A 14,383-nucleotide genomic window follows, 5' to 3' on the forward strand; every position below is an offset into this window, starting at 1 on the left:
CTGCTTTCAGTTTTGAGTTCAGTCTGTACAGTACAGACAAATAAATAGATATTATCTATTTCTCAATAATATTTCAAATCGGGGGAGCATGAAAACAGTTCTGTCTGACAGAAATGAATTGAGAACCACTGCTTTAAGGAACATCACATAGTTACATTTACACCAGGGGTGTCCAGGCTTTTTCCACAGAGGGCTACAGAAAAATCAAAGAATACAGGGGGCCACTTTGATATTTCATATATTTTTTTATTTTTTAAAAAGGCAAAAAAACAAAAAAACCCAACATATATTTAAAGCCAAAGCTTTGGGTTCTTCATTATTATCAACAGTTCAGCTTTTTTCTTTACATAGTGACTTTTGCTCTATTTTTCCCATTTTTGCTATTTTTTTGTGTTTAATTTTATTCCTGCAACAATAAAACAGCCACGTGCCACACTTTGGACACCCTTGATTCACACAATTTAACATGTAGAAAGAAGCAGAGCATATTTAATTCTTCCTTATAATTCTACTGATACTAATTCATTCACACCACGTGTTGACATGTGGACAATGACAACAATTAGTAATAATAATAATTAAAGGTAAAAGAAGAAAAAAAAGTTTAAAAAGCGATAAAAATGATTAGGTATATAGTAACACTAAATTATATAAGAACACATATCATTCTTCATAAATAGAAAATAAAATAAACTAATTGAGTATTAATGATGAATGTGTAAATAAATACTGGAGTAAAAAAAATCTAAAACTTTGTATAATTCATATATAAATGCTGGACATAAACTAACCAATAACATATTGATGATCAATCAATCTACTGTATTGCTTGATATTGTTGAATTTACCATTCATTATTAAAAGACAAATTAGTGTCCTTATCTACAGCATGTCATTATTGTAGTGTTGTAGTTGACTACTTTATTGCAATCCAGCTATCATGACACCAATCGCTATTAGAGCAGACACCCCCCAGTTGATCGCAACAACACAATGATTCATTTTTGCCTTGTATGTCAGAGGCTGACACACTGCATAATATCTATCAATGGCAATGCAGCATAGGTTCAAAATAGAGTAAGTGCTCAGGGATATGTCGAAACTGCCCCGTATTTTGCAGAGCAAGTCCTCGTGATGAATCCAGTGATCCCAAGAATAAAATATACTGTAAACACTAATAGGAATTGTCATAAGTGTATATGGAATAACAACAAAAACATACATTGAATAGATTTAGCATTCATCATCCCAAAGCATTTTTAATATACATAGTGATTGGTCACCTTATGTACTTTGTATTGCTTTAAATTTAAAGCTAAATAAAGAGACTTGCTGCAATCGAGCTAGAATGGTCTTTCCTGTTCTTTGGGATTTGGCTGCACCCATCCCGACAGCATATTATTAAAGCCTGGTTCTTGAAAAATCACCTTGAAATATTTTCCCAGATGTAAGTATTTTAAAGGCAGACCTGTACCAGCTGTAAAAGAAAGCATAAATGAATGGGTTGAGCATTGAATTTGACATTACCAACCAGGACAGAACATCAATCACTGCAAATTGCAATGGCACCTGGTTTGTAAAAAAAAGCATCACAGATATAAAGAAAGGACTACAGCAGATGAGGAAGGTACTCATAACTATCGCCAGAGTTTTGGTGGCCTTTCGCTCCATTTTACTGATAGTTGCTCCTGGCGTCCTGCTACGATAGATTGTGTTTTGGATGCTGCGTGCTTGTTTCTGTGCTACAAGGAAAATCCTTCCATAGATGCATAGCATTACGATCGTAGGAAGGTAAAAGGTAAAAATGGGTCCACAAACATTCACAATAAAAACATCATTGTAACACTTTTCTCCACATTTTGCGTAGTTTAATTCTGCAACCACAAAACCAATGGAAAGTAAAAATGAAAAACTCCAGCTCAGCAAAATCATGACCACAACAACATGAACTGTCATTGTAGTTTTATAAGTCAGAGGTTTACACACTGCATGATATCTATCTAGAGAAATACACATTAAATTCAGAACAGAAGCAGTGCTCAGTGTTACTCCAGTACAGTTTTTCACAATGCAAATTAAGCTTCCATGGATCATACAGTAATCCTGAGTGAATTCAGTGCTGATAGGAATGACGAAAACACCAACAAGTAAATCAGACACAGCCAGAGAGAGAATGAGATAGTTAGTAGGAGTGTGAAGCTGTTTGAAGTAAATGACAGAGATGATTATGAGGAGGTTTCCACATGTTATGATAACACATATCAAGTAGGGGAATATTCGCAGTAAAACACAGGAAAAATAAGGTTTACAGGAAATTACAACCTCGGTGCTGTTGTCCTTGCCTTCTGGTGCCATATTTCTGTGTGCCTGCAAATCATCTGAGTTAGTAATAAACAAGATTAAAAGGTCACATCAGAAATAAAGTGCAAAGGATAATCAACTGATATTTTGATACTTTGGCCTACCTGATTCAAATGCTCCGAATCCTTGATGACACATTGAGTGTGTGGTACATTTAGGAGCTTGTTACCGTGTGCAATCATGTTTATACTCGTGGTCATCTAATTTGCATAACATCGTCACTCTTCACTTGTCCAATTGAATGTAATGTAAGACTGTAGTCTGTTGATGTTAGGTGCCAAAGAGTGATGTGCAATACCACTGATGTCCTTTTTGATCCGATACTGATCCCTCACCGATCTTGATGCCAGGGAAGAAATTTATTTATAATAAACTTAAGAAAGGGTTTCAAAAGAGTGGGGAAGAAGAAAAAGTTAAGAAGTCAAAAACTTACCAGCATGACGCCAATATAATGTTTGCAGAAACATTTATCATACATCAAGACTTTCTACAGCCCGCGTAATGTCTTTAATGTAAGTGTGACATCATTAGTCTTGTTAATTGGACAATAAAATACAGAGAAACGTCTTACGCTGAGGCGCAGCAGTACTCCACTTCTCCGCCGGGGTGGGTGAATGCGTGAGCTGGACGGTGCTTGTCACTGCCATTCTTCCATAGAAAAACGCAACACTAGCCAATACAATGAATTCTGACAGTCAAGCTCAACAGAAGGAGAAAATACTGTACATTGAAAGACAAGTTATATGTATTATTCTGGTCACTAGGCATTTTTTTTCCTCACTCTGTTTGAAACCCCTTCTAAAGAGGCATTTCAGTTGATTTTATTTGGCATGAATATGAAAACCTACAGCACTTTGTGGTGTGTAGTACATGCTCCTCTTTTAAACATGTAACAATGTGAAATAAATTGTTTTAAAGTGTTATCTGGCAGGAAGCCTTTGTGTTGATATGCAGACCGCTGTCTTGCCACCTTGGAGGTGTGGACTCCACTGAGTGCCTTTTTACCTTGTGTTTTTATCTTGTCAATCCCATTCTTCTTTTTTATTTTTCATGGCTTAGTTTATTTTGAACATGCTTAACAAGTTACTTTAAGGCAGTGCTTCTCAAATAGTGGGGCGGGTATACCTGGGGGGAGCGCGGTGAACTGTCGGAGGGGGGGCGTTCGAGGCACGGAGTACTTTTATTGTTACTGGATACATGACAACATGTACAAATGTGTCATACTCAACATGCAGTGTGATTTTTGAATATGCTTGTATGCATCACAGCTCTCCATTTTGTTGCTTTTTCCTGCTTTCAGTTTTGAGTTCAGTCTGTACAGTACAGACAAATAAATAGATATTATCTATTTCTCAATAATATTTCAAATCGGGGGAGCGTGAAAACAGTTCTGTCAGAAATGACAGAAATTGAGAACCACTGCTTTAAGGAACATCACATAGTTACATTTACACCAGGGGTGTCCAGGCTTTTTCCACAGAGGGCTACAGAAAAACCAAAGAATACAGGGGGCCACTTTGATATTTTTATTTTTATTTTTTTTAAAAGGCAAAAGAACAAAAAAACAAAAAACATATTTAAAGCCAAAGCTTTGGGTTCTTCATTATTATCAACAGTTCAGCTTTTTTCTTTACATAGTGACTTTTGCTCTATTTTTCCCATTTTTGCTATTTTTTTGTGTTTCATTTTATTCCTGCAACAATAAAACAGCCACGTGCCACACTTTGGACACCCTTGATTCACACAATTTAACATGTAGAAAGAAGCAGAGCATATTTAATTCTTCCTTATAATTCTACTGATACTAATTCATTCACACCACGTGTTGACATGTGGACAATGACAACAATTAGTAATAATAATAATTAAAGGTAAAAGAAGAAAAAAAAGTTTAAAAATAGATAAAAATGATTAGGTATAGAGTAACACTAAATTATATAAGAACACATATTATTCTTCATAAATAGAAAATAAAATAAGTTAAATAGGATATTAATGATGAATGTGTAAATAAATACTGGAGTAAAAAAAATCTAAAACTTGTATAATTCATATATAAATGCTGGACATAAACTAACCAATAACATATTGATGATCAATCAATCTACTGTATTGCTTGATATTGTTGAATTTACCATTCATTATTAAAAGACAAATTAGTGTCCTTATCTACAGCATGTCATTATTGTAGTGTTGTAGTTGACTACTTTATTGCATCCGGCAGGTGTTGGCAGCAAACAGATCTGTAATTATAATCAGTAATTAAGTGCCAAAATAGTCCAAAACTCGTATACGAGCTCTGTCAGCAAGCATCTGTTCGACTTGATTCTATATGAATAAAACGCAGGTAGTATGTAGTTGGGACGAGCCGAATACTCGTTTTAGACGAGTATCCATTACGAACAATGCATTTTTGACGAGTACGAGCATGAAACGAGTACAGCTCGTCATTATCCGTAATCGTGATGAAGGAAAATCCTGATTGGGGAACTACTTATGTATTCACTCATCACTCTCTGTGATTGGACAGTCACACACTGTGACTGCCTCTCCCTAGACAGACTCGCTAAGCCAGAGAGAGCCATGTCTCTCACTCACACACACACACACAATACAGACAGTGACTCTCTGCTTGCTTGGCTCGACTCCAGCTCACGTTCTCTATTTCGCTCTATTTCAGTTAGTATGATATTTAAAGTTAGTTGGTAGTTGTTCCGTTACATCTTTCTTCTTACTGCTTTCTTCTAATTTGGCTGGTGATATAAAATCAGTTGGAAAACTTTAAGTACTGAATGCGGTGCTTTTGAGAAAACTACAGTGAACAAGGCTGACAGATAATTTCTCTGTTTGCCATCACTGGATGTTTACATAAATCACCAATTTCACACAGGTAATTAAATAATAATTAAATAAAAAATTCCTACAGATCACTTACACACCTAATAAACAATAAATATAGCAATTTGTGATCGATGCCTGTCAATTTCAGACTTAAAATAATGTACCAATTTAATCCCCACCCATTTATGATTAAACCACGCCCACTTCCAGATTATGCCCCGCCCACTCCAAGTACAGATACGCATACAGATCATTTAGATCAGTGGTCCCCAACCTTTTTTGACACACGGACCGGCTTGTGTTCTCACAAATCTCCTGTGGACCGGGGGGAGGGGGTTGTACATTATAGCGATCTAATTTATCTTATTTATTATGTATTGTGTAAAACTAAGACTGAATAACATCAAATCCACCAGTTCAAGTTCCAGCCAAGTTTTTCCAGAGAGATTATTACATCGCTGTTTGACATGTGTGGTAAAAGGCAGTGCGCTAGCATGAATTAACTTGAAACAAATGTGCACATTAGCACTCAATATGTCATCAAAACTTACCTTTATGCATTCCCACATAGTATCAGCATTTGACACCAAATATGAGGTGAAAGAAAAATGGTAACAATACATTAGTAGTCTATCTGTGCGGCATGAGATAAAGTTAGCACACGCACATTGGACATGCGTCAAGTAAGACGGATGTAACAGAGAGAATCCGGCCACTTTTCAAAATAAAACATAAAAAAAAAAGACATAATGGAAATAATTTTTTTTCTGTGCGGCCCGGTACCAAATGGGGACCACGGATTTAAATGGCTGAACAGATACAGATAGTGATGTCCTTGCTCATCCCTAGTATGTAGCTGGAACATGGTGTTCAAAACTACGTTCTTAATTATGTAATGACTTGTGACAATCACATGGGGCAAAACTTTATAAAGTGTGTCAGCACACAACAAAAGCAAATCAAAGCAATGCTGAATTTGTATAATCACAGAGGAATAGTTTCCCCGATATGATCATTCTGAATCCAGATCGGAACCAGCTGTAAAAGAATGCATAGATAAACGGATTGAGCATTGAGTTGGACAAAGTCAGCCAGTTAAGTGTTTCAATGACTGGAACTGGTACCACAACGTCGCTAAAAGGCAGAAAGGTTATACAAAGAAAGAAAGGAGTCCAACAGATCAAAAAAACTCCCAAAACTGTAGCAAGAGTTTTGGTGGCTTTTCTCTCAACCTTGCTGACAACCAATCCAGGCCTGGTTGAGGTCTGGATGCTGCGTGCATGTCTCAGTGCAACAAGCAAAATCTTCAGGTAGATACACAGCATTATGACCACCGGTAAGTAGAAAGATAATAAAGGCCCAATCGTGTTTTCCATGAGAACATCAATTAAACACTTTTCCTCGCAGTTTTCACTCTGCAATCCAGAAATCATGACACCAATCGCTATTAGAGCAGACACCCCCCAGTTGATCAATATCATGATCGCAACAACACAATGATTCATTTTTGCCCTGTATGTCAGAGGCTGACACACTGCATAATATCTATCAATGGCAATGCAGCATAGGTTCAAAATAGAGCAAGTGCTCAGGGATATGTCGAAACTGCCTCGTATTTTGCAGAGCAAGTCCTCGTGATAAATGCATGAGCTCAGCAAAAAGGCCATGCTGAGGGGGAAAACAATAATCCCCACAAGCATATCAGCCACAGCCAGAGAGAGAATGAGATAATTTGTAGGAATGTGAAGCTGTTTGAAGTAAAAGATAGTGATCATTACAAGGAGGTTTCCACATATTGTAACTACAGACAATAATGCAAGGAAAATATACAGACAAACACAGCCGACAGAAGGCTCACTTGTTAGTACATAAGAGAAATTATCTATTTGATAGCAAGGATGCATGTCAATGACAACATCACTCCTGTTGGCAATTGCCATACTTGTAAAAATGGCATTAAAATAAATCAATGTTGTTAAAAAATCCAAAAGAGTAAGATGACCAATCCGTTTCACTCCACAGTAGTTATACCTTATACCGCCCTCACTTGATATTCACGACACTGTCATTCTTGTGTCTGACGTCTATGTATGTTAAACCCTCCTCTTGATATAATATGTCTTCCGTGGTAGATATCTCTGGCTGACCAATTGGGTGTAACAAGTAATACATTTTTCATGAGAAACTTACACAAGGGTTGGCTAATATTAATTTGGTCAAAGGTGAACAGCACACAGAAATGTATTTGAATGTTTTGTACAAATCACGATTCTACGACTTTCTCAATTAGATACCTGGTTGTTTTGTTGAATAACATACACGGTGATTGGATACATTTTTAAAAAAAGAAAAAATAGTCGCCTGACCTTTAGTCCAATAGTCTATAGGCAGTTGTTTAAGCCCAGTATGAGCAAAAATGTAAGACAAGGAAATTTTGATGTCCGTAAAGGCCTGATTATCAAGTGGCTCTGAAATATTATCCTCATAGATGACCCTGTTGAAAAAGGTCAAGTCCACAATCGCAGATATTGAACATGTTTAATGTTTCTGACTGAAAATTCTGTTGTGTGTGGTCAACACCACTGCTGTCCAAGCCTCTGTGATTGTCACAAAACGACTAAGACTGGAAAAGATGGAAGCAAAGCCAACAAATAATAGTGGTTGGCAACGTGAAGCTCAAAATGAGATAGACTTCTGAAATGAGGAACAAGTCATTCATACAGTAAACTCTTGTTTATCACGGGTAATTGGTTCGATAGAATATATTGATTCCATTAATAAGTGAACTTCCGCTGTGTGTTCCCAAGGGGAGCTGAGTGGCGGGCGGACAGGAAGTGACATCGGGGGGTTCTGAGCTGAGTTTTAGCTTGACGTAGGTTAGTACAGCGACAGTAGCCTGTGTTTTTATTAGGGATTATTGTTGTTGTGAGATCGACACCTGCAATAAAAACCTGTTGTTCCGACGATCAAGTCTGTCGTTTGTGTGTCTCACCAAACATTATAGTAACATTACTGAAACCTGGTGACCAGTGTAGAATATTACATATCAGTCAGTCTTTAAATGCATTTTCTGAACGCCTTATTTTTGTATTTTAGTTCCTGTAGCCATTTTTATGCTTGGAAATGCTTAGTTTCAGAAAAAAAAATGTAAAATTTGCTTCAATGTGCGTATTTTTTTTCCAAATAATATATTCAGCCACGACATATATTAATTAATATATTTTTCAAAAACTGTGATAGAGTGAAGCCACGAAATTGCACATACGTTGTTTTGTATTTAGGCTGTCGAATTTGTGTTTTGCATTGGTCGTAGAAAGGAACCTGTTGCAGTTTGTCAATAAACCTTGTAAAAAGCAGCAGTGTCTCTGTAAAAGAAAAGATAAAGATAAAAGAAAAGAATGCACTCCACCGTTTTCGACTTTCTGTTTGCACCTTTGTATCGCATTCCGGCTTTACGTAGAAGTTCTACACCAGCAACATGTCGCTGCAGGCTCTTTTTCCAAAACCTAGAGAGGCATGAGGTGTCTTGCGTAAGAGAACAACTGCCCATGGCTAAATAGGAAGAATCAAATCTGACAGGTCACATTCTCAAAAAAATGTTGTTATTTAAAAATTCTTCCCAGGCATGTACAGTGCAGTGCAAAAGTCTTGGGCACAACTGGATGTGTTATTTTAGCTTGGCTGTAATCACCATACAGTGGAACATGTTTAAGTCGACTCTGTTTACATCAACAACCCGTCTAAGTCGACCAATTATTAAAGTCCTGCTCCACCGTGTTCTTATGACTAAAACGTGCCTGCGTCAGCCAAAACAACATAAAATTGATACCCAAAGATGTCCTCTCAAAGAAAAATTGGTCCATTATGTTGACATATGTTGTAGTATTTGTGACTTCATCAGATTTGTGGTTTTGTCAAAACCAATAAAATCAAAGGAAGGAGGGTGGGAAGGCTCTTTCTTCTTTCAAACTTTTGCAAGATAACACAAATAACTTTTGCGGCTCTTTGCGGCTTATTACGAACCCAAATTTGGTCATGGACATCCGGCATACATCACAAACAGGAAGTCATGCTCTAAATTGTTACACTAATGACAGAATTTCTCAGATATAGTGGCCATTGTCAGCTGTTAAACCTCAATGGTAACACTTGGATCAGGAATTTTATTAGATACTACATTTAACATATAGGAGGTACAAACTGTGGACTGCACTGGAGGCAAGGTGTGTAAATGGGAAGGTGACGACTGGACGACGTGTATGTATTAATGCCATAGAGACTAAAATGGCATGATATAAATTATTTTATTTGTATTCTAATCAAAATGAACAGACTTTTGATAGCTCATGTCCATCTTTTGTGGACATCACCTTTGCATTCATTTTTCGATGAGGTATGACCATCTCCGAGCAAATTTCAACACCTTAATGGTCAATGGCAAAGCCTGAAATTTTGCCGCCATGCCACACCGGCTAACATGTGCTTTATATGTGCGGTTTGCAACTTAAGCTTGTCGGTCTGTTTACATGTATTTGCCCTAAATTTTTTAATCGACCTGAAAAACCTTGCACTCACAAAACATTCACGTCAGTGATAACAGTTGGATGATTAGACACTGCATGTTTTTTAGATACACTCCCCTCCAAAAGTTTGGGAACCCTAACCCAAACCTGCAGGGGTTCCCAAACCAGAAAGTGTTCCCAAACTTTTGGAGGGGAGTGTATCAACACATAATTACGTTAATAATGTTTGATTGACATGGAGTCATTCTAATCTACTGTAAATTCTTGCTTTGCAACTGAAGTGTGTTCAAAGCAAAACAGAAAGCGTTCTGGGTGCTTCCCACGCTAATTAATGCATGACAGTGGATGACTCAATTTTTACTGGGTTTCCAAAGTTCCTGCACTTCATCAGTATTATCTGCAGAGCACAAATTGTGTGTGAATTTTGCAAACAGCACATCAGTAATGGCTTCCACTGCTAACCATTTTACAGGATGCAATTACAGTTCATGTCAGAGTTTACTCCATAAAGCCATGATATTCGTGTTTTGTGTCCTTTTATTCCCAATATCCAGGATTACATCATCAATCAAGACATGACCAAACATATTCAAGATGAATTTTATCATCACTGTACCTCAATAATGTAACAATTACAACCATGGAGTTTCCATTTCACCTACCACTGACAATTTCAAAATATACATAGAATAGAAAATCCTTGTAAAGATCTATGCAGGTTATATTTTTAATTGTATTTATATGGACGTATTGACAATATTGACATTTTATTTTTGACATTGGTTTAGAGATTGAGTCCAAAACTAATTAACTGCAAACTGACACCGTATAGTAAACATGTTTTCTTTTGCAGCTGCCAAACCACAGCAAACATCCATGAGGTGTTAACCTGTGATAGATAACCCTGTTCATTTGTGTATTGCGGCGTATATTGGCATGATGCAATATTGTGCAAACAAATCTATCTTACAAAACAACACGCAGACACATCCAAAAGGTCACTAATGTCAACATGATGATGCCTCCGTGTGTGATGTGATGAAACAACCTTCAATTAAAGGTGTGAGTTTTGTGTGGTGTGAATGTAGGTCCCTTGGCTGGCTTTGTTATGAGAAACACACACGCACGCACACACACACACACATGCACACACTGACGAAAGCACCTCTGCCTCCAAGCATCTCACTTCATCAACCAGGGGCCTCTTTGTTTTTCAGTAACATGGAGCAAAACATTGTAATGATCCAAACTTTGTCCTGTTTAATGAGGAGGATAGAACAAACAATACATCTTTGAGGAGCCCTCTGCACAGTTTGGGGATTATTTACTGTTTAACCGCAAGTCACAGGGTGTCAAAGGGGACATCACCCAGGCATGAAAAACACAAATGTCTTTATGAGTCATGTATCAAGATCAAATCATTATCAGCATTAATGATTTTGGCTGTGTATCAAACGCAGCTACAAATAATATAATATACATCTGTGATACTGTTTTCTGTTTGAACTAATTGGGTTCAGGATGAAGCTAGACTGTTGATACAAAATATATGGCACTGTGGTGCTGGCAAAATTATGTATTTAATTGGTGTGTGAACATACCATAAAACCTGTCAAACAGCCAGCAGGGTTTGTACCCGGTAGCAATTTTCTTGTCTTCTACCTTCCTGCTAGCATTCCATCCACAAGCTTGTTCATGTTTGGAGGCCATGGTGCACTGTATGCTAACATATGGTATACACAAACACAACAATGGTCACTTTTGATTGACAGAGAAGCATTACTTACATTAAACAGTAGGTTGATTATTACAGCTGGTCTGCTGGTTATCCTAGACTGTGGTTTAAGTGGTTTTGGTGTAAAGTCGGATTTTATACCTAAATTATTAAGCTAGCTGTGTTCACACTTAACCCTAATCAAACTGATTGCGAGAGGTGAGTGATACTCAGGGTGTCTGCAGGTTTCAACAAACTATATTTGAAGACTTTTTTTAAGACCATAATGAAGACAATTTAAGACCCATTTCACATCCATATTGACAAAAAAGTGCAAAAGACATAAAGGAACATGTAATTACTTGCGAATTATATGAATTTATTCAAAGCTCTTTCACATTGCCACGGACCGCAAACAGTATACTAACTGGTTCCGTGCAATAAATTCTGACTACTACTTCTTTACTGACTACTACTGCTTTAGTTCTGTTTTGTAGTTATGCGGATTCTTACTGCGGTGTGTTGTTACAGGTGAAGCCCTTCAATATCTACCATGAACACTACTCAAGTTTACAAGGCACGCAAACCCTCCAAAACAACAGCACAATGCTTGTTTGTTAAGGAACAAAACGAAAATGTTACTGCCGTGTCATGGAAGAAATTCACAATTACAAGGGAGGAACCGGGTGTCAAACAACAATTTATAATGCTCCTTTTGCTTTATTAAGTATCAGGATTAATAAGGAACAAGGAAGCTCGGAACAGTCAAACAAGCAGCACTGTGACGTCGTCGCTTAATGGTTCTATCTGATTGTCAATGTGAAGCAACAGAACTTGTCAGACTGGTGTGTGGTGGTATGGACGTCCTTGCACACTTTAATTTCTGTAGGCACGCGTTAAAATAAGAGCGCTTCACTCATGACAAGACGACAAAAGGTAAATGAATTCTTTTTGAAAATTCTTTCTCCAAGTTTTGCCTTGCAAAGAACAATGTTTTGAATGTAAAGCTAGCACAAGTTCATTTGCAATGAATTGTGAGCTGTCAGAAAAGCAATTCACCTTTTTTTAGTAATGAATACTGTTCAAAGTCTTCAAACCTTTGTCTGGCAGTGTATATGCTACAGCCAAAGGTTATTAATGTTACTGAAGACACGTTAGCATGTTATTGTATAAGGAAGTGCTTCCAATAGTATAGTAGCACAGTATATGCTGCATTATTGCTGGTAAATGTATTTCTTATTAGTTAATAACTTGACATGTTCTTGTGCTTAATACCTCAAATGAATGAAAGAATATATTAAATAAAAACACAGGAGACGGTGAAAATGATTGCGTGTCTTATTAGCATTTTTTCTAATCGGGCATTCCATTGCAGTTTTAAACCTACTTGTTTAGAGATATTTTACAAGCATGTTTTATATGAATTAACTGAAGAACTATAGTAAGAACAAAGCATTATAATTGTTAAATTGGTTTTAAAATAACCTTTAATGGGAGAAAATGAGCTTTTGGAAATGAGCTAGCTTACACGACATGCTGCCATTTTGGGGAAGCAATGGGAACTTAAAATGATCATATTTAGTGGAAAATGAGCGTACACAGTCGATTTGATGTTACTCAGGACTTGGCACGGGCCGGTTACCGGTTTCAAGGTATGGTTTCAAGGTCACGGTTTCAAAACCACTAAAATGGTCTGTCACATCTAGAGTTGGTTATTGTTTGAATTCCGGTTCCGATTTCTCATTTCGATTCCAATTCTCAATTCCAAATCTTTTCCGGTAGGGTGATTAAAATTTGCATGGTTTAAAGAGGGTGCTAACCAAAGTTCTCGGATGAAATGTCTGAATGTCTCCATGATTTTTTTTTTAAATCATGAACTTTTTAGAAATTGCTTTACTATGAATTTCTTACAGGGCTACTTTTTACCAGTATATAAACGTCAAACTATTGAAATTCAACATAAATGCTCTGAAGTTTCTTTACATAGGAGTACACGTTCACAAATTATTTTTGTTCTTGAAAACCTCATGAAACAACAGTTACACATATCCTGTTGTTTGTGTGTTGGAGAGTGTCTTATGATGCAGAAAAGACAAAATGTAATTTAACCACGTTACTGAGTTCCACTAACCTGCATGCAGACTATCAAACAAGTACGCTGAATGGAGTAACGCTTAACGTAGGGGTCTGGTCAACTTTCTGGCTAAAGCTAGCATTAACATCAGGTCGTTTGTTTATGAAAAAGCACACAGCCTTACGTTAGCTGGATATTTGAGTTGGCCACCGCATTTGCAGTATCAAGTATGATTTGTTTGCCCCTTCAACATAATCAAAGTAATTTATTGTTTTGCTTACTGTACCTGACTGGTCGGAAGACGTCTGGTGTAGCGCACAAAAACAGGCCACTCTGTACGCCGTGAATCCGCAGGTGTTTAATCATGTTAGTGATGCACCCTCCTTTGTATGATATGATTGGTTTGGTTTGGTTTGGTTTAATTTTATTTGAACATGCATGAAGGTTACAATGGAATACAATGGAATTATCCTCACCGATCTTTTTTGCAGATTGCTTTTATAATTATTGCCCCATATCTCCACACAATAGGTTAGATATGGTAATACCAAAGAACAGTAGAGATGCGGCATTATGAATTATCCTCACCGACTTTGAGTTAGATATGGTAAAACCGAAGGACAGTAAAGAGTGTAGAGTGATTTTTGATCAATAACAAATTTTGCTTTATTCAATATTGAAGTATTTCTTGCCACCTTTTGTTGTATATTTTTGATGTGAGATTTCCAACTCATTTGTTCGTCTTTTATGATCCCCAGAAAATTTGCGTTGCAAATGTTGCACTGTGTCGACAGTTCATTTTTTTGCACTTTCCAGCGCCGTCACACGCTGTCCACATTTGAAATGGATGAACACAAATGCTTCCTTCCT

General features: G+C 37.0%; 2 protein-coding genes across 2 annotated transcripts; both read right to left on the reverse strand.

Annotated features, from left to right (window-relative positions):
• Positions 1-1,401: 1,401 nt before the first annotated feature.
• Positions 1,402-2,355, reverse strand: LOC129172644 (trace amine-associated receptor 1-like). Its single transcript, XM_054762600.1, has one exon. It carries the CDS (start codon positions 2,353-2,355, stop codon positions 1,402-1,404), a length of 954 nt encoding a protein of 317 aa, XP_054618575.1.
• Positions 2,356-6,161: 3,806 nt separating this feature from the next.
• On the reverse strand, positions 6,162-7,142 carry LOC129172645 (trace amine-associated receptor 1-like). The gene has a single exon (XM_054762601.1). The coding sequence runs from the start codon at positions 7,140-7,142 to the stop codon at positions 6,162-6,164; it is 981 nt and encodes a 326-aa protein (XP_054618576.1).
• Positions 7,143-14,383: the final 7,241 nt, after the last annotated feature.

This window comes from Dunckerocampus dactyliophorus, chromosome 19, assembly GCF_027744805.1.
Source record: "Dunckerocampus dactyliophorus isolate RoL2022-P2 chromosome 19, RoL_Ddac_1.1, whole genome shotgun sequence".
In the NCBI taxonomy this organism is placed as follows: domain Eukaryota; kingdom Metazoa; phylum Chordata; class Actinopteri; order Syngnathiformes; family Syngnathidae; genus Dunckerocampus; species Dunckerocampus dactyliophorus.

Bases quoted from the DNA above. Each gene is read 5' to 3' on its own strand.
- LOC129172645 (XM_054762601.1), bottom strand. From the start codon at position 7,142: ATGGCAATTGCCAACAGGAGTGATGTTGTCATTGACATGCATCCTTGC.
- LOC129172644 (XM_054762600.1), bottom strand. From the start codon at position 2,355: ATGGCACCAGAAGGCAAGGACAACAGCACCGAGGTTGTAATTTCCTGT.